Genomic DNA, 25,308 nt, shown 5'->3' on the forward strand with positions numbered 1-25,308 from the left:
TTTGCAGTCTGAGCACCTCGACTCCCTTTGTAGTTTATTGTTTGCTTTACAATCTAAATGGGGCTGAAATATTCCACAACGGAAGAACTTCTTTTTTTTCGTACAAATGAAAAGCGCTCGAGAATTGTGCTGTTCTATTTGACGGAATACAACCTCGACTTCTTGCAGTCACTAACGAAAAGGCGGCCATTTTTTTCGTTTTATTCCGCTACCGGTGGTAGAGTGAACACGCGGTTTGTGTCCAGGAGATAACAGAAGGCTATGGTTGAGTATCCCCCCCCCCCCCCCCCCTTTAATAAATTTTTACCATTTCCGAGTTACTTTGTACCTGATTACAAAAGCGAGCCTAAGTGCAAAGTTTTTATTATACAAAATTAGCTTTCATCCATATGCCAACCAAAATGTTTTAGATAAAACTAGTGAGCAGCACGTCTGCGAACTCTTACAGTTGTAAAACGATTTATTTTCTCCTACGCGTTTCGTGTGACTAACGCACACTTCGTCAGGGAGTTTTACAATACAACATAAGTGACCTGTATAATACCTACATAAAAGACTAAAATAAATTTTACATGACGTAAAACCGCACCTACGCTAGCGGATTTACATGTAGGAAACAGGCGAAAAGGTGTGCAAGGTGTTACATATTTTGTGCTTGACATAATTTTGGGGCTAAAACTGTGGGCCCCCAAAAATGTACACAAAAATATGTAACACCTTGCACACCTTTTCGCCTGTTTCCTACATGTAAATCCGCTAGCGTAGGTGCGGTTTTACGTCATGTAAAATTTATTTTAGTCTTTTATGTAGGTATTATACAGGTCACTTATGTTGTATTGTAAAACTCCCTGACGAAGTGTGCGTTAGTCACACGAAACGCGTAGGAGAAAATAAATCGTTTTACAACTGTAAGAGTTCGCAGACGTGCTGCTCACTAGTTTTATCTAAGAAATTTTTAAAAATTAAAAAAAAAAAAAAAAAGCTTTGCACTTAGCCTCGCTTTCATAATCAAGTTCACAGCACTGACTCGAAAGTGACCTATTGACTTCAACACATGGAAAAATCTATACTTTGCAAACCCGTACAGTTGGCAAGAAGAAAACAGTTTGGCAATGAACACGTACCTATACAATTTATAAATGATTATTTTATTTCGTTCTTTAAAAAATAAACTCTTATTACTCCTTACTAATATCATCGTCGCATCGTGTTCTTTGATCGACACAAATAATACATATCCCATTTTGCCATTAATACATGAAACCAGTTATGAAACCAATCGCTTTCTGAAACAGGAAAATTTGTTTCTCTTGGATGCTGTTTACCGTAATTATTTTGCTGCTTTTTCAAACCCCCATTATCTCAAACGAATATTGTTTCTCTTGAGGTTGAAGGTAGCAGGAATTTAGTGTATACAGCTATTTCAATAAACGTTGTCGGATTAAAATCAAGCTAAAAGACAAGACTGCAATGTTTTGTGGGATTATTATTTATGAATAATTTCATCAAAATCATCCCTGCACGTGCAGGTCATTGTACTGCTAATTACAACCTATTGTTTTCTCCAGGCATGACTGATTTTGATGAATTTATTCATAAAAATCCCACGTAAACTTTCGGTCTTGTCTTTTAGCTTCATGCTTTGAACCGACAACGTTAATTGAAATAGCTGTAAATTGAAGAGCTGAATGCAGAAAGGGTCTATGTGCGTTGAGGTACACCTTCAACTAAAACGCTACATGTCATCTATTTGTTATGCGCTGGCTTGCTCGTAAGTGTTAAGACGCATCATAGTAAATCAGGATTCCTTGAACTGTACCTTAGTTGCATTTTTTCGTATACATTGTAATTATTTTGTTTCTCGTTTGTCAGCTTTACACTGATATATCTCTCACGCGCATTTTGGTTACTGCAACTGTGATAGCGATAGACGTCAAGAGAACGCATCTTTCGCTTCTTTCTGGATGCTGTGCGATTTCAGGGTTTGGGCGCCATCTTGGACTGGCTGACCACTCGCCTCGATTTCATGCGAGGGCCTCGAGCCTATGTACTAGCCAACTGCCACGGTCCAGAGTTTGCATATTATTTCACTAGAGATCGAACGCACTTTACTAATCCATGATTATTACCAGTTTAAGTACTGTTCGCTTTTATTAGTGGATTCTTGCCTAAAATATGGGACCATCTTGGCATACAAAGTTTGACTTCGAATGAGATAAAAGGAACTACGCCCCAGAGGTCCACCTTAAAGGTGTGGAATTACACTGTTAAACGTTCTGTGCTCCCTCCAACGAAAATAAAAAAACGCACCTACTAATAAATCATTTGTATCAATTCAATTGTTAACTGTCATTTATACATTCTATAATTCTTGACTGCTGGAGATTTGATTTGATTTTAGGGCTTCGCTAAGCATATAATGAGAAAGATCCACCCCATTAAAACACCTCCTTTTTCCTTTAGTCGACCTCTCGTTAGAAGGGGAAGGGGTGGTCCTCACAAGGAGGGAGGAGAGGGTGGTCACTTATGAGGAGAGGAATGGCCACTTACAGGAGGGGGGTAGGGAGGGATCACATAGGGAAGTTTGATTGTATAATTTCTTTTCGGAGTAGAAATGTTACAATAAAAAATGTTTAAAACTATCAATCGATAGCGGTGATTATTTATGTCTTTCCGTCCATTCGCTGGGAATGCAGCGCTTTGAATGGCTCGCTTACTCGTCCCAGGCTTCTAACTTCCTGTTTCCTCGACTGGTGGAGGGGGGTTGCTGGATTCCTCATTTGAGGGGGCACCTGGCGAAAGATATAATCGCATCTGAGAAACCACTGGGGCTTAAATACCTCTTACTGACCAAGTTCGAGGTCCGAACTGAAAGTTACGGACCGAGGTTTTCCCCCGTTAAACGGAAAAAAACGAGGATCTGTAACTTACAGTACGGACCGAGAAAACGAGGTAAGTAAGATGTTTATTATATCTCTGAGGTTAATCAGGCGCGCGGGAAAGGAAACTAGTTGAAGTTTAGCGGGCCATACAGTGAAATACGGCCTGCAAAATTGACCAATCACACCGCACGTACAAACAGAGAGATATAACAAAAGATATTTGGGAGTTTAACCAGCTACCACGTCAATGTTTTCACCTTCCGAGTTTTCTCTGCTTTCCTTTTCCTCTTTTTCTTCGTCGGCGGTTTTGTCAGCTCGGAAGAAGATTCTGGCACTGTTCAGTGAGAAGTAGACGAGCTCAAATTCCTGAAAAACAAGTGTTACAACAATACTCGTGAGCAATCGTCCAAGCTGATTACATTCATAGACCTTGCAGGACACAAATACTTGACCACTTGGCTGCATTCTCTTAGGGCTGTTCTAGCTATTCTTATTCCAGTTAAGGAATTGCAGAATACACAGAATTTCAATCTAGAAAAGAACGCTCCTAAAATCTGGAAACGGAATACCCATGGCGGAGATGACCTGAGAACTACTATGTCTGCGCGCGAGCGGCCGCGCAGGATTTCCCGCCAAAAATTTCCCAAAAGAACGCGTAATCTGTCTATTCCGAGTAAACCGTATTTCCTTCCATTCTGTTCATTCTGCTATCGGGAGCAGAATAATAATAATAATAATAATAATAATAATAATAATAATAATAATAATAATAATAATAATAATTAATAATAATAATAATAATAATAATAATAATAACAACTTTATTGTTATTATTATTATTATTATTATTATTATTATTATTATTATCTGTTGCGAACTAAATAACAGCAGAATACAGTTTATGAAGTAGAATCCATATGAAAATTAGCCATGTGGAATTTTTCGCGTTGAGCCAATGACGTCACTTCCTGTAATTTGAGCCTTAACTTCCGGAACAAGGCCAAGTAATGGCGGCCGTGAAATCTCGAATAAAAAGCTAAAAAAAAATTACTTCCAATCGCCGTAAAGGATTGAAATTTGGTAACATGAGTAAGAAGGTCATATTCTACACGAAAATGCAAAAAGATGGAAAATGAAATTTTCGTCCCAGGGGCACTTTAAGAGAGTTCACAACAATGATGCTTTTGTGAACGTTGTAAATTAGCATACGAGAAAAACATTAAGCACCGCATACTAATAACGAGGAGGTTTTATCGGGTTTTAAAACCACTGCACGTGATGCTTTATCGACCATTTGATAGGTCAATAGGCTTATGGATTATGAATGAGGTTTTTAAGAAACCAGATTCTCTCGGACCATCCTGAGATGCGCAGAAAGTATGCGCCGCAGCAAAAGGAGGCACCCACCTAAATAAACTGGAAAAGACTGCTTTTTTTTTCGATGTAGCTCGACAATCTGAGCAAATTTCTTTCCCTTACCTGTTGATAGGTGTTGAGGCGTTTTAAAGTTAAATTCATGGTTTGCTGTAGCTTCTCATCTCGTACAGTCCCACGGTTGAGAGATGCTTTTACTTCAGCCTGGAAATGGTTATAGGAAAGTCAAACTGCATCCTCATGTTTAGCTTTTTAAGTAATGTTTAAAAAACGAGCAGGAGCGTTTTATCGGGTTTTAGACCTGATAAAACACGCGCTGCGAGAATTTTGAACGGCTTCAAAAACGTTCCTGGAAAGGCGGGTGTCAATAGAGTTCATAACAATTATGCTTTTGTAAACGTTGGAAATTAGCATACGAGGAAAACACCGCATACCAGTGAGGAGTGTTTTATCAGCTGATAAAAGTAGTTAGATATTTACCGCTTTTGGCACACTTTTGAAAATTTCACTGAATTCATACCTGATTCAACAATGACTCCTGCAACGGAGACGCCATAAACCACACATTATCTCACCCCAATAACTACATAAAATACTATTTCAGCCTTTGAATTCAAAAAACCTAAATTTAGCTTTTGACCTAAAACCTAAAAACCTAAATTTAGCTTTTGACCTAAAACCTAAAAACCTAAATTTAGCTTTTGACCTAAAACCTAAAAACCTAAATTTAGCTTTTGACCTAAAACCTAAAAACCTAAATTTAGCTTTTGACCTAAAACCTAAAAACCTAAATTTAGCTTTTGACCTAAAACCTAAAAACCTAAATTTTCCTTGCTTTTTTCAAAACTGGTTTAAACCGGTTATTCAATTTTATGTAATCTAATTTATATGAACAACCAATTTGATCACAATGATAAAACATATTTTATTCATCCAACATTTGAAAATTACGGAGCCTCAGTTGATGGTTATATAATCAATCGAAAAAGATTAGAACCTAGAAAAGGATATTTGTCTGAGAATGGCTATTATATAATTTCTCCGGGACGTAACAATACATGCCCCGCTCATCGATTCGTCTATGAGGCCGTAAACCAGACAAATATTCCTCCTGGATTGCAAATAAATCACATTGATTCCAATCGCCAGAACAATTCAATTGTAAATTTGCAATTGGTTACAGCCTCTGAAAATATGAAACACATGCACAAAGCCAGAAAAGAATTTTTGAACAGCTCTTACTCTGAAGATGAATTGAGAGTTGTCAATAGATTAATGGAATTTCCACCAATGGAAGACAATGATTGCGAGTTTACACGCACAGAAAACAGGTTAATTAATAAGATGTTTTACAGAATGTGTAACGATTTGGATGACATTAATTTTCCACTTTACAATGATTAATCATCAATGAATTCAAGGGTTGTTTGGCTATGTTTTGAATTCAACAATGGTTGATGTCTTTTTGGAGGGTAATTTGGACATGAATTTGAAAACCAAAAACGATATAAAGCTTTGGTGATAGTAATAGTTATAGTGGAAGAGAAATGGAAAATCAAAAATCTGAAAATCAACTTTTGAATTCATCTGTTAACACTCTTGTTTGTAATGGAAAAATATATTATATCCATCCAATTTACAATAATTATGCTGCCTCAAAAGATGGTTACATTATTAATTGCAAGAGATTGAAACCAAGAAAAGGGAGATTACATTTAACTGGGTATTTGCAAACAAGTGTTTGCAATCAAAATGGAATAAAAATTTTTTATGTTCATCGTTTTGTCTACGAATGTATTAATGGTCCAATTCCTGATGGAATGGAAATACACCATATCAATAATGATAAACAAGACAACTCAATTAAAAATTTGGAGCTTGTGACTCCACAGCAAAACATGCAATATGATGCAATACGACGAAAAGGTAAAAAACATAAATCAATACAAAATGTTCCAATGAAATGTGAAGTTTTTCATTGGCATCAAATTTATACAAACTTTGGAGCCAACAAATATGGCCAAATATACAACAAAAAAACTAAGAGAGTTTCAATTGGAAATTTACAATCAACTGGTTACATGCGAATTACATTGAGCCAAATTGGGTTACCTAAAAAACACTTTTATGTTCATCGATTTATCTACGAATGCATTGAAGGTCGAATTTTAGAAGGTAATGAAATCAATCATATTGATTCAAATCGACAAAACAATTGCATTAAAAATCTTGAATTAATGACTCGTTCAGAAAATGCTAAACACGCTCATGAAGCCAAGAAATACAAAACAAAGATTGAAATTGAAACTGATAAGCCCATTGAATCAATCAAAATGGAAATTAAATTGGAGGAATCAGATGATGAGTTTACAGAAGATGAGAAACAATTAATTGATAAAAAATACAATGCAATAATCAATAAAATCAAAAATGGTAAATTTCCATACAAAAAACAACTTCAAGAACATTTACCAAACATTCAATTTTGGTAAATGGCTTATGTGTTTAGTTTATGAAGGGTAATTTGGGAATAAAGTTGATTTTGCATACTACTTAAACGTTTGGTGATTATAAAAATTGTACAGAAAAAATATTGGTAATTAAAATAGACCACAAATATCATGATAAAAAATGGTATTTATGGCCTATGTTGCCACAAAAAAGAAACAAAACACGTATCCCGTTGGAAGATACACCGATTTCCAACATGAATGTTGTTGACAGTCGACATTCATTAGCAAATCTGTCAAACGCATCCAATAAAAATAATATAACATATAATATTATAATGAACGAATCTAATTTATCAAAATTAACGAAAGATCAATTAATAGCATTATTATTGGAAAAACAAAAACCGGTTCCAATGCCGAGAACCAAGAAAGTGAAACCAATACCCTATCCACGAAAATCTGTCAAACAAATGGTAAAAGATTACGAGAATACAATCATCAAGCCGCCAATGCAATTCAGAGATCGACCAATTGTTCAACCAAGAAACAACATTATTCCGCCTCCGATTCAATTTGCTGATAAACCCAAAGTATCATTTGATAATCAATTAATACCAAGACGTCCAGTTCCATTGCCTCGAAAAAAGAAAATGGCTCCGATTCCTAGACAGAGAACTCAAATCACAGAAGTCGCAAGAGCATTCAAGGGATATAACAAATCTTATGAAGTTGGAATTAAAAATGAAACAGATCCTTTGATACAAATGAGTTCAACCAGATTAGCGATAGCTCATTTTATGAAACAATTATTAACTCAAATGAAAGGAATTAAATTTATTGAAACTTTGACAATTTATTTTGAACAACAAAAAGGAAACCAAACTGTCTCCAGAATTGGATATTTTAATAGTAAACCAAAAACAATAACTAATGCCAATGATTTTCAAGAATCTTTGGATGTTAATGTTGAACAAATTGTGAATGATATTCACAAATGGATTAGTGAAGGTTCAGCTTGGATAATTAAATCAATCAATGGACATTACATTAATATTATCAAATATGAGCCTCTTACTGGAAGTTCTTACATTAAACTTCCAACTGAACTTCAACATAACAAAAGTGGATTGATTAATCTCAAGAATAAAGATAATGAATGCTTTCGTTGGTGTCACGTCCGTCATTTAAATCCACGAAATGACAATCCACAAAGAATCAAAAAAACTGACAAAGCATTCATGCCACAATTGGATTACCAAGGAATTGAATTCCCTGTTTCCATCAAACAATACAACAAAATTGAAATCCAAAACAGTATCAACATCAATGTTTTTGGTTATGAAAACAAACAAACTTATCCAATTTATGTTTCAAAAGAAAAGTTTGAGAATGTGATGAATCTATTGCTAATCTCAGAAGATGAAAACAAACATTACTGTCTTATCAAAGATTTTAACCGATTCATGTTTAGTAAAAATAAAACCCAACATAAGAAACATTTCTGTATGCATTGTTTGCAATGTTTTTCATCAGAACGAGTTTTAACCAAGCATCAGGAAGTATGTATTGAAATCAATGGTGTACAATCAATCAAAATGCCCGAAGTTGGTTCCAAAATAGAATTCAAAAATTTTAATAAACAAATGCAAGCGCCATTCGTGATATACGCAGATTTTGAAGCAATCACTGAACCAATTCATGGTTGTAATCAATCTAACCAACAATCTTTTACTGAAGCTTATCAAAAACACACTGATTGCGGTTATGGTTACAAAGTTGTATGCTGCTATGATGACAAATATTCCAAACCAATAAAATATTATCGTGGAGAAAAAGCTGTTTACAAATTTATGCAAGCAATGCTTGATGAAGTCAAATATTGCAGACAAACTATTAAATACAAATTCAATAAACCATTAGTTATGTCTCCAGAAGATGAAGACAAATTCCAAAAATCAACATCTTGTCATATTTGTGGTAAAAAATTCACAAAAAATGATAGACGTGTCAGAGACCATTGCCATATTACTGGAAAATTCCGTGGCTCAGCCCATAATCAATGTAACAGGGATTTTACAATAACTAACAAAATCCCTGTAATATTTCATAATTTGAAAGGATATGATAGTCATTTTATAATGCAAGAAATTGGTAAAATTATTGAGACCAATACTTATGTAGATAAAAAAGGTGAGACCAGACAACACAAAATTAATGTAATCCCAAATAACATGGAACAATACATGGCATTCATGTTGGGTTATAATTTAGTATTTATCGACAGTCTTCAGTTTATGAACCAATCATTGGCAAATCTTGTAAAGAATCTACCAGAAGATGCCTTCAAATATACCAGTGAAGTTTTCAAAGGTCGTAAATTACAATTAATGAAACAAAAAGGAGTTTATCCGTATGATTATATGAGTAATTTTGATAAATTCAATGATACTCAATTACCAACCAAAGATGAATTTTACAGTCAAATGAATAATACAAATATCACTGATGATGAATACAGTCATGCACAAAATGTTTGGAATACATTTCAATTGAAAACCATGGGCGAATACCATGATTTATATCTCAAATCTGATGTATTATTGCTGGCTGATGTTTTTGAAAATTTCCGTAAAACATGTTTGGAATATTATAGATTGGATCCATGTCATTATTTTACATCTCCGGGATTATCTTGGGATGCAATGTTGAAAATGACTGAAGTCAAACTTGAATTAATCACGGATATTGATATGTATCAATTTGTTGAAAAGGGCATGCGTGGAGGAATCAGTTACATAGCCAATAGATACGGCAAAGCTAACAACAAATACATGCAAAATTGGAATCCAAATGAACCCAGTAAACATATCATGTATTTGGATGCAAACAATCTATATGGATGGGCTATGTCACAACATCTTCCAACTGGGAATTTCAAATGGTTGAATAAACAGCAAATAAAAAACATTAATTGGAAAACGATTCCCAAAGATAATAAGACTGGATATTTATTGGAAGTTGATTTGGAATATCCTCATGAATTACATGACCTGCATAATGATTATCCATGTGGCGCTGAACAAATCAAAGTGGCACCAAATATGCTGTCAGATTATTGCCAAAGAATTGCAGAAAAATTTGGAATAACAAGTGGACAAGTCAAAAAACTGATTCCAACATTGGCAAACAAATCAAAATATGTATTACATTATCGTAATCTGCAATTATATCGTGAATTGGGTTTGAAATTGAAGAAAATATATCGTGTTCTATCATTTGACCAATCACCCTGGTTGAAGGCATATATTGATTTCAATACACGACAAAGAACTAATGCAAAGAATGCTTTTGAGAAAGATTTTTTCAAACTGATGAACAATAGTGTCTTCGGTAAAACAATGGAGAATATCAGAAAACGGGAAGACATTAAACTGGTGACTAATGAGAAACAATTATTGAAAATGACTTCCAAACCAACATTCATCAATAGCAAAATCTTTAATGAAAACTTGGTTGCAGTCCACAAAATAAAGGAATCGTTGACACTCAACAGACCAGCATACGTTGGTATGTGTATCCTTGATTTGAGCAAAACATTGATGTACGATTTCCATTACAATTTCGTTAAAAACAAATATGGTAACAAAGCTAAGTTACTGTTTACGGATACAGACAGTTTGACATATGAAATTGAAGCCGAAGATGTGTATCAAGATTTTTGGAATAAAAAAGAAATGTTTGATAACTCGGATTATCCATCAAATCATCAATTTTATGACTCCACAAATAAAAAAGTTATTGGAAAATTCAAAGATGAAGCCGCTGGTGTACCCATTACTGAATTCGTTGGATTGAGATCCAAAATGTATTCATATATCAAAGATAACAACAATGGTGGAAAAACAGCCAAAGGAATCAAAAAGAATGTCATCAAAAATGATATTCAACATTTTGATTACAAAGATGTGTTGTTCAATGAGAAACAATTATTTCACCAAATGAAAACAATCAGAAGTAACCATCATGAACTTGGTAGTTACACCATCAACAAAACATCATTGTCATGTTTTGATGATAAACGATATTTGTATCCTGATGGAATACACTCATTGGCCTATGGTCATTATGCTATCCAATGATAGTATCAACTTGTGATCAAAACATTGCAACAAAAACTTGTGACAAAACTTGGTTTTTATTTGTTTTTTGATAAATATTTGATTTCGAGACTTTGTATCATCTTTTGTGGTTTCAATATTTTTGAAAACATTTTTGTGTAATTATATTATATACTATATTTATACAAAAATGAAATCCATTTTGAAAAAACCAAAAGATGTTTCCAAGCAGGTGGAATCATCTCTGTGCCAATTCCTGCATTGCAAAGATGAATGTGAATTTTGTGGATATCATGATGAATCCAAAGTTGAAACACAACAATCAATGCCTGAATGTTGTGGATCACAGAATTTGAAAAACATGGAATGTCAATTAACGTGTGTTGCTTGTGGACAGGTTGTTGGTGAAGAATACAAAACAGAATATATCAATTTTCATGCCAATTTGTTCAAAATATACAAGAAAACAGTGTATAATAGAAAATACCATTTGTCGCATACATTAGATAAAATTATTTTGAAAAACAAAATTGAAATCAGTTGTTCAACCAATTTCAAAATTCATAAAATATTCGTTGAAATAAACAAAATACTGCCACAAATCAATGGTAAAAGAAAGAGAATAATCAGTTTGAAATATCTTTTGCATAGAATATTGCAATTGATGAAAATTGATTCTTCCCAAATTGAGTTGTCAAAATCCAAAAAAACAATGAAATTATACAATGTTTATTGGGATAAAATTATGGACATTATTGGCCCCCAAATCATGCACATTATTAATCAAACATAAGTGAATATCTGATATTTTTTATCATATTTGTCACCCCATTTATCGACAATCGGTGAATTATCCAAAATGAAATCATCATTTTGAGTAAGCTTGTTTGTCAAATCATCTCTATCAAAATGTCCACTTCTCATCATTTCTTTTATTTCATTTAATAAATGTCCGTAAGTTTGAAAAGCATATTGGCATTGATAAAGTTTGATTTCAACTTTTTTATGCTTCATATAAGCTTGAATTATGACAGACACCGATGATATTGCCAATAATGAAGCTCCACTGGTTGCAACCGATGATGCAATACCACCAGTTGCAAATACAATGGATGAAATATTACCAGCAAACTCCCATTTTTTGAATCTTTTGTATGCAGTTTTGTACATCCACATCTTTTTGTGATATGACATGTAATAAGCTTTCAATTCATCAATTTCTTCTGTTGATAATCGATTTGAAATATGATTGAAATCAATTATTAATTTCTTCTTTTGCATATATTATATGGTTATCTTATTTTTGATGCAATAATAGAGACCAGTTATTTGACCCAAAAACATGCATTTTTTCATCCAAGGATATGTTTTTTTCTCATTAATGGTGTACATGTATCCTTTGTCATGATGATATCTGTTGTAAAATTGGCCATAAGCATCATGTAATATTCCATGTGATCTGATATATGGTTGCCAACCAAATAATTTATGGAGAATAGCTGTTAACCATCCATCTCCAGGACCAATTAATCCGATTCCATCATGAATTAACTCTTTGTAAACTTCATCAGGTAAACCTGTGTTGTAATGTTTTTCATACAAATATGTGAATATTACGATACTTTTTATCATGCATTCCTGTCTGGGTAATATTGGAAGACTCAATTTACGGTGAAAATCTATCATCGATGTTCGAATGTGCTCTTGCAATTCTGACAATTCTTTCATTATACAATTTGATTACAATATTTTTATAAAATAAAGTAACGGAGTCCACGAACTAGTGGTTATTGTCAGGTAATTGTATCCTAATATATTCAACAAAATACTTCATTGTCCAATCAGATGGATGATTCTTGAAGTAGCAATAATAGTTTTCAAATGACACATCAAAGAAGAATTCCAATTGATCAAATGATGATGACACCAAATCGGATTTGGAATGATGATATCTGTCATTTCTCCTGATATATGTGTTTGTCACAATAATCTCTTGCAATGTATTGATTCCTTTAATGTCATCTTTACTCAATAATTTTATCCATTTGTAATTTGTTTTTGGTATTGTACCACTTTTTCTTCCTATTCTCATTGCAACTTGATTATTGAGAAACGTTACAGCTTCCTGAGCTTGTTGAGCTTTAAACTGAGCCAGAGCTTGTTGTATTTTTGTTTCAACATATGGTTTGATGATGTCTTCATTGTTGTTAATTAATTGTTGGAGTGAAATTGCATGATTTGAATTAACTCCATCTTTGATCACCAAATGTCTGTTTTCTGTATCCAAATGACCATCATCATTCACATGGATAGATTCTCTGTGTTTGTATCCATCTGGTAAGTTGTCATAAGTTACTGTGTATTCTATTTTATCTCCATTTTCATCAAGAATATGGTTTCCATTTTCATCTTCAATGTATGGCATTATATTAATAGTGTTGATAAATAAATTTCAAAAGTTCCTGTGACTTCTCTGTTTATAGTTGGAGAAGTAAACCCTGGTCTTCTTTTAAAAATCCCCATTTGAATTATCATGGGTTTGATTGTTGTATTTGTAGTTACAAAATTTCTCCCAATTTTCATATTAAATTGTATTAAATGGGAAAATAAAGTTTTACTGTTAGCAATGGCGACAAAAGAAACTTGGTATTGATTTTTTGTATTAATTACAATATTTTTTATTTTAACCGGGCCTAATGTTCCAAATTGGAAACCATGAACATTTTCAAAAACTCCATTTTTTATGTTGCCGTTAACAACACTTGAAGTTTCAATATTTGACAACCAACTTTTATTGACAGCATGATATCTTTCAAAATAATCAGAGTATAATACTTTCAATTCAAAAGTTCCATTAACAGCAGTTCCTGCTCCTATGCTATCCATGATTGACATAGAATCAATACTGACAAATTTTCTTGATTTGGGCAAATCAAATGTATTGCTTCCACTTATTATGTTTCCAATTCTGTGGTATGTGTCAGTGTTGGTTGTTTCACCTTGTTTTTTCCCATTTATCAAAATTTGTGCATTTGCAACTTGTTGATTGCTTTGGAAAACAACGGAGTATAGATTGAAAAAGTTATTTCCATCAGCAGCGATTTGAAAATTATTTGTTGGATTTGTTCTTTGGAAAACACCACTGGCAATAGTTCCAGTGTATTTCGTTTTGAATAAGTTGGTAAAATAACCCAAATTCATTGCTTCAGAATCAAATATCGGATTTAATAAACCAGAAATAATCTTATTATTCATATCCATATTGACTTTCATCTCCATATCTCCATTTTTATATTCAAACATGACATTGTCCAAGCCATCATACACTCCTGGATAAACGCTATCTGACCAATCTTTGACACCGTAAACAACCAGATGACATTGTACTGGAGTCGCTGTAGCTGTTCCATGCATCGTCAAATAGATGTAATTTGGAGTTTGTTTGCTGTTGTTATTGAATTGAACCAATAGCTTGCTATAAGCAGTGAAATCACGCTGTACAGCTTTGTGGATGTATGCTTCAGAAGCGGTACATGATAATTGAATATTAGTCATTTCTGGTGGGTAGAATTCAAACACAATTGTGTATGTTCCAATAGCAAGAGTATAAATATTGAAACCTATCCTTGATCTGTAATCATTACTTCCACTGTCTTTAATCAATATGATATCATAAGCTTTTTTATTCTGATGTGGGGATTGATTGAAAGGAGCTATTCCATACACTGTGATATTGTATTCTGAACTGCTTTCATCGGTATCTGTAAGATATTTGAATTCATTTGTTTTATGGCTGCTGACAAGATGACTTTGCTCCAATTTGTCATCAAAATATTTTTTGGTAGTAGCATCATTATCATCAGTTGGTTGAGCCATATCTTTGATTTGTTTATTATTCATATCAAGGTTTCCAGTCATTGCAACACTTCCATCTTTTTTCAAATATACACTCAAATCACTTCCAACAGATGGTATTTTAGCTATTTCTGTATCAACATATGCTTTAGTGGAAGCATCATTGGGATCGGAAGGATTTCCAAGAACGATTATTTTATGACCTCTCATATCTAATTCACCACCAAGAGCATTGGGTGTTAACCTGTTGAGAAAGTTATGATCAACGTAGTGTTTATTAACAGCATCGTTATCATCAGTTGGTTGAGCCATATCTTTGATTTTATGATTGTCCATATCGAGGTCACTATTGGAGACTTTTTGTAAATATTTTGTATCACAGAAACCTAAATTAACGACATCATATGTATTTTGTATATTGGCTCCAAGATGAGTAATTTGTTGATTACCCATATCCAGATTTCCAGTCATTTCAACAGTGCCATCTTTTTTCAAATATGTAGACAAATCAGGTGATGGTATTTTTTTAATCTCATCATCGACATATTTTTTATTCGCCGCTTGATCGTTATTATCGGGTTTTAAAACACTAATATCAAAAAATGTTTTCCGTCCAGTAATATGTTGTTCTGTTGATGTAACCATTATTTCACTTTTAGCTCGTCCACCATGGCCATCAAAGTTTTTCAAATCTGGTATATTAAGATGAATGTTTTCATAAGACTGATGCTCAGTCAATAATCGAACATCATTGGAGCTGCCAGCACCGTCTGGCGTGTCTTGTAGATAAATACTATTGGTATGAACACTTCCACTGTTGCTGTAAATTACTGCTTTATTAGCTCGCACATCACCAGGAGCATTATCCAACAATTGTATTTGGCTCTTTGTGACAACATCATTGGGATCAGCTCCTTGTTTAACATTAACAAGTTTTTTGTTTTGTATATCATAATTTCCATTTGGGGTTAATTTAAACCCTATTCCTTGAGGCCCAGCGGCACCTTGAAGAGGAACCGTTGTGAAAGAAGACGATGAACTATGTTCGTTGAATATTCCCATTTATATCATTTGGTTATATTGTTCCATAAAAATTCCTGTTAATTCTCTTCATGGGCTTATCAACATATAGAAATGAAAATGGCTCTTTGGTTGCTTTAATGTATTTATCCTTTTCGACACCCAACTCACGGGATATCAGACCTCTTTCATTGCTGCTAGGAAAGTCATAGACACAGAAATGAGAGCAATTGAGTCGAATATCTTTTGGTGTTTTGTAGAACGATTGGCTCAGATAAATAACAGAGCAGTTTTTGTGTCTGCCACGAATAAAATAATCAATCAATGGTTTCTGGTTTTTTTCACAAATAAAGTCATCAAATATGACTATCTTCTGGGCATCTTCATCCTTCAATTCCTCCACTGGAATTATATCATCATTGCTACAAACAAGGACATTATACCCGACACTATTTGATATATCAGTCAATGTTTGTAGCATATCCTTGTATTTTTGTTGCTCCAAATTTTTGGCATACAAATGTATTCTATCATAATACAAAAGTGGTTTCATCAGCATATGATACAATAAATTTGTCTTTCCAGATCCTGAATTACCACATATTAACATCCGAAACGTGTCACTTGGCATGTAACCATACAATCTTTTGAAATTAGTGTTTTTATCATGTCTATCATAATTTGGGATTTCCATGTATATCAATACATTATATAAGTTAATAATATAATGGATCTACAAAGATTAAAACAACTATCTGAAGCCAAGATTAAGGCTGGAACAATAACCAAACAAGTTAGAGATACATTGAAGGAGTACAAGCATGATAAACAAGATTTACAACAAGGTTTATCAGAAACTTTCAAACCAATTATTAAAGCTCAAGAGGAAACAAAACAAACAATTGATGAAAAACAAGACAAACTGATTGAACAATTGGAGAAAAACCAAAAAGCGTTGACTTCAGGTTTGGAAGACATTGCTATGTTAACTTATCAGCCTGAAACATAATCACCAGAAGCAAAGCTACCAATTGGCTATAAACCATTAATGATGTCACCTGATGTTGAATCAAATATGGATGCTGGTTTTGATGTTGATGAGATACAAAAATTGATGCAATACGATCTTGCACCTCCGAGTTCTGTTCTCCAAGCTTCTATGCAAGGAGATATTGACATCAAGGATTACGATGCTTATATTGGCAAAATGTTGAAAAAACTTGGAACAAAGAAGGGTCCTTTATCCAAGGGCCAAGGAAAGACCAAGAATAAAGACAAAATTGATAAAATAGATGAAGATATAAAATTATTGCAAAAATACAGAGGGCGCATTAAAATAATCCCAGAAGGAATGAAAACCATCAAAAAAGGTTCTGGTTATACGCAACCAAAGAAGAAATACAGCAAAAAATTCAAGAAATTGGGCTCTGGTGTTGTTTATTTCAATGATGCTAATGATTTGATTGACAGAATGGAATTGCTTGGTGGATCCATTTTGGCTGGCAATAATGGAGTCAAAGAGGAATTTTCACAAATAGCCCATAAATTGAATCAACTTGGCTTGATAAACAACAAACAACTCATTGATTTATTGCAACAATATATAATTCGCTAGGACGCGGATTATTCTTGCATAATATATAATCAAATAATATATGCAAGAAAGAGCGATACATATTTCATCTGTTAACCGACAGAAAATAGGTCGAAGTCGGCCTGAAGACTTTATTATCAAATTTGATCCACCATTGAAGCTTGACACAACAATGAGACATGAGCTAGCTGTTGATCGAGTGTCAATGACATACTCGTGGCATAATGTCAATGCAGGATACAACAATAATACAATAAAATACAGCCCAGATAATGGTACAAAATGGGAAACAATCACATTTGTTGATGGAATGTATTCATATGATGATCTTGATGATTATATCACTCAATCAATAATTCAAAATGGAGATAAACCATCTTCCAGCAAGGGCATCAATCTATATTTTGTGCTTTCATCATATAGAGTTGTCATTGAGCTGGACAACCAATGGCAGCTTGATATTAGAAACTCTAATTTTGGAGCACTTATTGGATTTGAACCAAAGTTAATTAACCAAACTGAACATGGGACAAAATTGCCAAATATTACCAATGATATTGACGTTTTGGACATTAATTGTGATATAATAACTGATAGCCTCAGTGATGGACGATTCACAAATACACTGATAATGATACCCACTGACAATTTAACAAGGAGTTATCCCTTTACTTTTGAGCCAAAAAGAGCATTATACAGCCCAGTTTCCAAGTCAATTATTTCAGAAATGGGGATAACAGTGACTGACGCTTTGGGTCGACCAATTGACTTGAATGGCATTGACTGGTTCATGAGCTTGATTCTCAGGTCTAGTTTAATATAATATATCAATATATGGTACGACAAAGTGAATTTAAGCCACGTTTTGACCCAGAATTGGGTCGTTATGCGATGAAACATATCCATGGTGAAGGAATTATGGATGTTTTCAGATCAGTTGGATCAAAACTTTTCGGAAAAACAGCAAAAGAATTAGCTAAGAAAGGAGCCAAAACTGCAGCTGAAAAAGCAGTCACCAAAACTGGTGAGTTTGCTGGTAATAAAGCAGGTGATAAAATAATTCAATTATTGAGCAAAAAACAACCTTCCAAAACAAAATCAGTGACAATGAGCCAACCAAAAATGGAGCAGCCACTGACTGATTTTCAAATAGCTGAGAGAGTTAATAGGATGATATCCGGTGGAAAACTCAAAAGAAGGAGGAAATGAAAATAATGTAACATATCTGTATAAATGAAATCATTCAGAAATCCAAAATACATTGAGAGATACGAAGATGTCTTCTTCCAATTGGAGACACCATTGAATACTGGTAATCCAGGAAATAATAGGTCACAAAAGAAAGATGGTTATCGTTTTGTTGTTGACAACACAGGAGAAGTGACCCCATTTGATTGGTATAATGCAAGAATATCAGTTGGTTTTAAAGTCCAAACAATGCAGAATGCAAATATAGCAGCTGAAGACCATAATGGTATTGTTAATGGTTCACACAGTCTTATACATGATTTCGATGTAAGATTGAATGGTAAAATGGTATATGATTGTAATGATGCAAATCATTGTGTTAATATCAAGAATCTATTGGAATATAGTCCAGGATATGCTCAATCGACAGCAACAAATGAGTTTTTCTATCTGGATACAAACCGACACGCTGAAGAACGATCGGCTGAAGATAACTACAATAAAGGATTTGCTGTAAGAAAAGCACTTTTGGGTCTATCAGTGGTTGTCAATACAGAAATACCATTGAATCGATACTCATTCTTTGAAGCATTGATGGATGAGTTATTGCCATCAACAAGATTGGAATTAAATTTGCAGATTGAATCTGATACTATTCTAATATGGCAAGCTGGGGCTGATTGTCGTGTAATTATTACCAGAATGGAGTTGATTGTACCAAGAATCACTTTCAATTCAGAGGGGCAATCACTGTATATGAGTCAGTTTTTGAAGCCACATAAATGGGTTTATTTGCGAGAAAATATTGAGAGAAGTAATTCTTCAACACAAAGAAGTGGTCATTTTCAGATAACAAGTGGGATTTCAAAGCCAAGGCATGTATTTGTTTTCATTATCAATGATGCAAATCTTGCTGCACAAACAGTAAATCCATTTTTGTACAATACATTTAGTGTATCAACAGATCCCAGAACATTGCTAAATTGTCATTTATCTGTGGCTAATGGCAATGAATATCCTGATGTACATTACACTCCAGAGGCTGATTTGACTCGAGTTTACAGAGATGTCCTCAAATATGTGCATGCAAACAATGAGTACAGTCAAGGAACTTTATTGAATGTCAACAATTTCAAAACACTATTCCCATTCTTGTATTTCGATTTAACAAAACAAAAAATGGATATCAAAGATGGTACCACAAAGCTGACATTCCACTATGAATTATCTGGCACAACTGCAACTGCATATTCAGTTTATGCATTGACATTATACGAGCAAGACGCGGAGCTCATTCAAAAAGATGGCAAACTATTGTTTCGATAATTAATGTAACGTTAGTTATATAAAAGATATGACAACTTATCATTCACATGGAGTAAACCTATCAATTGGGCAAAAAGATAGACTAGCAAAAGCATTAAAAAACAATTCAGCAATAACAATAAGATTATCCAGTTCTGAATTAACTGGTCCGGATCAGCTGATGTTAACCAAAACACAAATAAATAGGTTGAAAAAGGCAATGCAAAACAAAACTGGAGCAGATATTAAAATAAGCAAAACACAGATACGAAAAGCTGTACAACAAGGAGGCAGTCTTTGGTCATCATTATTCAAAATTGGCACAAAATTACTACCAATGGCAACGAAAGCAGTTGGACCATTAGCTACTGGAGCACTTTCTGGGCTTGCAAATGTTGGAGTCAATAAAATATTTGGTGGTTTCCTCATTCCTCAAAATAAAATTGATCAATTAATAAAATACAAAGATTGGCTCACTGAAGCACAAAAGAAGCAAATTGTCAATGCAATACATACTGGTGGACAGATTGTAATTAAACCAACTAAGACACAATCAGGAGGTTTTTTGGATACTTTACTGGCTTCAATTGGCATTCCAATGGTTTTGAATGCATTAATGGGCAAAGGGTTACAGGTGGATAGAAGTAGATCCAGAAGATCGGTCCCAGTTTTTGTTCCAAACACAACCAAAAAAGATGGTGGTTTGGTCCTACCACTTAATTATAGACCGCCTCCATTTTTCGGTACATGGGATCAGTATGGTAAAGGGAAAAAAAAAACCAAAAAAGGAAAAGGTCTGTTGTTAGGCAAAAACAGTCCATTCAAGGGGATTCCATTAATCGGAGACATTCTGTGAAATTCATAAATAAACCACTCAGTAACTTTGAACTCATTGACTGGGTCAAAAAACTCAAAATAAAACACTTCAGAGGCATTTACAGCAGAGATAATCTACCACAAAAGATGAAAAAAGATGAAGTTGGTATCATTAACCTGGATTCACAGATTGGACCAGGTACACATTGGGTTGCGTATCGAAACGGAGACAAATTTGTAGAATATTTTGATAGTTTTGGGTTAATTATGCCAAAAGAAATTATGCAATTCATGTCAACAAGTGGCAAACGATTAATGTATTCAGGTGATGAAATCCAGGAAAGAGATTCAGTATTATGTGGCTATTGGTGTTTGTATTATTTATTTGAGAGACAAAAGGGTACAAGTATATTGAAAACAATCCACAATGCACATTTTGACATGAACAATCAAAGTGTCAATCATAATTTTATAATCCAATATTTTAAAAAATTATCTAATTAGTTTGTATAATGGTTGATATAAGATATTGTGAAGAGTGTGATGAATACACAGAATTTTCAGGAAAATTATGTTTATGGTGTACATTGGTAACAGATTCTGAGTCTGACTCTGATGATAATTAATCTAATATAGTGATATAAAATGGTGAAATCATATTGTGTTAAACAGAGAAAAGAAACAGAATGTGTTCAGCCTTCAGGTTACAAGCAAGCCAAAAATGGTCGGCTTATGTTCTTCTGTACATGTGCTGAATGTGGGATAACTAAAACCAAATTTGTTAAAAAACAGGGAAACTAAATAGCCCCTCTGAAGGGGGGGGCATAATGGATACTTTAGCATCAACTGGTGCTGATATGTTAATTCAACATGCAATACCATGGATGGGAAAGAAAGCTGTTGAAATGGGACGATATTATGGGTCTGAAGCATTAAGAAACCCCAAATTGCAGAAAAAAGCTATTGATTATGCTATCTCTAAAGCAACACCTTTTGTTCAAAAGACTGGATCAGAGATGTTTGATAAATTATCAACCAAAGTAAGGCCAAAAAGAAGGTACAAAACTGACCGAAAAGAACTTGATGGTGGTAATTTAGATACAATTTTAGAACAATTTGGCACACCAGGTAAGGTTGCATCGAAGTCGATGGATGTTGTTGGAACATTAATTCCATCAACAAAGGAAGTCTTTGATAGATACAAATCCGGTGACATTGCCAAAAGTGCATTTAGCACAGATACTGGTATATTGTCGAGTCAATTTTGGTCTGGCAAGGCTGGAAAAAAGACATTAGAAAAATACAAAAATTATCCATGTGAAAGCATGGTAAAAATTGGGAGCAAATTTCACAACACACCGAAATGCTCAAGCTATGATTCAATTGGTTGGCACCCACCAAATTGGGGTGAATATGAAAAGGGAATCAAAGGACGACCCAAAAGCGGTGGTTCAATTGATATACACAAAATGATTGGTAAGCTCCCAAAACCCAAAGCTGGGTGGGTATTACCTGGACACAAATACACTGGTCCATACAATGATTTGGAAAATCAAGTCAAATATAACCCCAAAACAGGGCAAATATTGGAAATATATGATAAACCAACAGGCAAAACAGATGCAATAGCCATGCAACATGATGTTGATTATTCAATCTGCAAAGATGATAAAAAATGTAAATTAAAAGCTGACAAAAAGATGGTAAAGTCATTGGATGCTGTTCCATATTCCGAACGACAATGGGGACATTGGTTGGCAAGAAATACAATAAATACAAAACAGAAACTGGGTCTTGGGGTTCCAAAAAACGTCAAAAGCCGTCGGGTAAAGAGGAAAACTGGCAAGAAGAATTAGCTAATGAGTTGCATAAACCCATAAGACGTAACTTTACTCGGCGGCGTGTTATTGTAAATAATATTGATGAAATATGGGCTGCTGATCTTGTTGAAATGCAACAATTCAGTAAATGGAATAAAGGTAATAGGTATCTTCTCACGACTATAGATGTTTTTAGTAAATACGGCTGGATTGTTCCATTAAAAGATAAAAAAGGTGAGACCATAACGAAAGCATTTGAAAGCATATTCAAAGAGGGTCGAAAACCAAAGTATCTGTGGACTGATAAAGGCTCAGAGTTCTACAACAAACATTTCAAAGACTTGCTCAGTAAGCAAAAAATTACACTTTATTCGACTGAAAATGAAGAGAAGTCATCAGTTGTTGAGCGATGGAACCGAACGATTAAAAATAAAATGTGGAAACGATTCACTGCTCAAGGCAATACAATGTATCTGGATATTTTGCCTAAAATATTGAAGCAGTATAATAACACTAAACACAGTTCAATAAAAATGACACCGACAGAAGCATCTAAGAAAAAGAATGTAGGAACTGTTTACTTCAATCTATTTGGCAATTTGAAACCAGTATCAAACAAGCCAAAATTCCGAATTGGTGACAAGGTTCGAATATCAAAGTACAAAAGAAAAGTGTTCGATCGGGGTTATACACCCAATTTCACAGAAGAGGTCTTCATTATCGATAAAATACAATACACGAATCCGATCACATATAAACTGAGAGATCTTAACAACGAACAGATAAAAGGTAGTTTTTATGAACCAGAATTATTGAAAGCTAATCAGGAGATATTCAGAATCGATAAAGTTATCAGGAGAGATTACAAGAAGAAACAAGCTTTGGTAAAGTGGAAAGGATACAATGATACCTTTAATACTTGGATCCCAATCAAGGATTTAGTCGATGTGTAATCATTCTATCATACAGTCACGGTTTCACGAGTATTCGATAGCGAGTCGATTCAATAAAAAAATCTATTGTTGGATGCAAAATAAATGATATTCCTTACCTCAAAAAGCGTCTACAAACATCAGAACAATGAAAGTGGAAAAATAAATGTTCAAAAATCCCAAAACAGGAGCCATAAACATTAAAATACAACCTCTTTGCAAAATGGCAACAAAATGGCCGACACGTGTGTTAAACAAACTAGTGTCCAGTCCGCTTTGGGTTGTGTGCATGAAAGCGCATGCGTGTTAATCCAAATCAAGCAATATTACGCAATATACAGAAAAATAGCACCACAAGTGTAAAAATTTCAGAACTGAGTGTAATATATAGGTAATCGGGCCATTATTATATTAGTTCACAAACTTTGGTGAAGCTTTAGGGTGGTGTCAGCTGGCCCCTGACTGAAACCTGTTTAACGGCTTGTGCAGATGGTGAATTACTGAGTAGTGTGGGATGTCTTCCAGTGGACGGTACCTCCAGGGTGAGCCCGCTCAGGCCCTACTGGTTTACAGCGGGGTGCTCAGAGTTCTTTCCCGAACTCAACCTCCCTCTGTCCCAGAGGTAAACTGGGAAATGGACAGCCGCCTTGTCAGCGGCGGGAAAAAGACCTGGCTGGGGCCAGGCAAGTAAACAGCCAACCGAGCACCCCACGTTTAGGGTTTTGTCCATTTTCGTGACAAGTCACACAACGTCACGCGTGACAGTAACGGCATCCAGTCACACAACAACCATAATGATTATTTTTTATCCAAATTGGTGTTCAAAAATATTGTATTCATCATTCAAATCAGCGATTGATGAGTTGGTTGGATTTAATCGATTATTGTTTGTGAGTTTGGTGTCATTTATGAAAGTAAAAATTTAGGTTTTTAGGTTTTAGGTCAAAAGCTAAATTTAGGTTTTTAGGTTTTAGGTCAAAAGCTAAATTTAGGTTTTTTGAATTCAAAGGCTGAAATAGTATTTTATGTAGTTATTGGGGTGAGATAATGTGTGGTTTATGGCGTCTCCGTTGCAGGAGTCATTGTTGAATCAGGTATGAATTCAGTGAAATTTTCAAAAGTGTGCCAAAAGCGGTAAATATCTAACTACTGATAAAACACCCCATTCTAATAAGGAGGAGGTTTATCGATATAAAGTCACTGTACGTGATGTTTTATCGACCGTTTGATAGGTGAATGGGCTTATGAATTATTAATGAGTTTTAAAGACAGTGACAAATCAAGTATCACCTAACAATACCACTATTTGACCGAACACGTAAAAGAAATAACCACCAAAGATATCTTGACCTTCAGAGAAATTCTCCCAACTGGCTTCATATAAAATATACGGAGAGTTTGAGAGAAAATGCATGTTGACACCGGGGTATAAAGTGTTAAGTGATGACTTCGTTGTCAATGTTAATTTTAGAGCAGTGTTCGTGACTCTGCATTTAGTCTCGTCCCTGTACTAACAACGTTGTGTATACTGGATTCGGATGTTTTAAGAACTTTTCTGTGCGTTTTTATTGTTGTTTTTAGGAGTTTCGTACGCTAAGAATATAGGATGGATATAGGACATAGAGGGTATAGGACGTTTGCCTGCTTTTCTTACAGCAGCAATGATAAAAAAAATTCTTTACAGGGAAGCAAAAAGTGAATCAGTAATGACTTTTGTAGTTCTATGATCGCGGTGATTTGCGCAATTTGAGTGTAAATTACAAAAGTAAAGAAAGAGACCCCCCCCCCCCCCCCACCCCTCACTACGAGTGCGCTTTCGGGGATATAGGAAATTTCTGTGCTTTTCTTACTTTCTCTTTGGCATACTTGTCCTGCACTGATTGGAACCAGTGAAGCGAGTCAAACTCTTGATACTGATCCAGCAGCTTCAAAATATACGCCACACCTGTAA

General features: G+C 34.4%; 1 protein-coding gene across 1 annotated transcript in view; it reads right to left on the reverse strand.

The window, feature by feature from the left end:
* Positions 1-1,127: 1,127 nt before the first annotated feature.
* The window catches only part of LOC146459073 (WASH complex subunit 4-like), a 59,096-nt gene continuing 34,915 nt past the window's right edge, over positions 1,128-25,308 (reverse strand). Inside the window, exons 32-35 of the mRNA XM_085089995.1 lie at positions 25,208-25,302; positions 4,362-4,460; positions 3,140-3,248; positions 1,128-2,792 (exon numbers count right to left, since the gene is read on the reverse strand). Coding sequence (XP_084946121.1) covers positions 2,731-2,792; positions 3,140-3,248; positions 4,362-4,460; positions 25,208-25,302 — 365 coding nt within the window. The 3' untranslated portion in view covers positions 1,128-2,730. The remainder of the gene's footprint in view (positions 2,793-3,139; positions 3,249-4,361; positions 4,461-25,207; positions 25,303-25,308) is intronic.

This window comes from Pavona decussata, unplaced genomic scaffold (genome assembly GCF_977016875.1).
Source record: "Pavona decussata unplaced genomic scaffold, jaPavDecu1.1 SCAFFOLD_223, whole genome shotgun sequence".
NCBI lineage: Eukaryota > Metazoa > Cnidaria > Anthozoa > Scleractinia > Agariciidae > Pavona > Pavona decussata.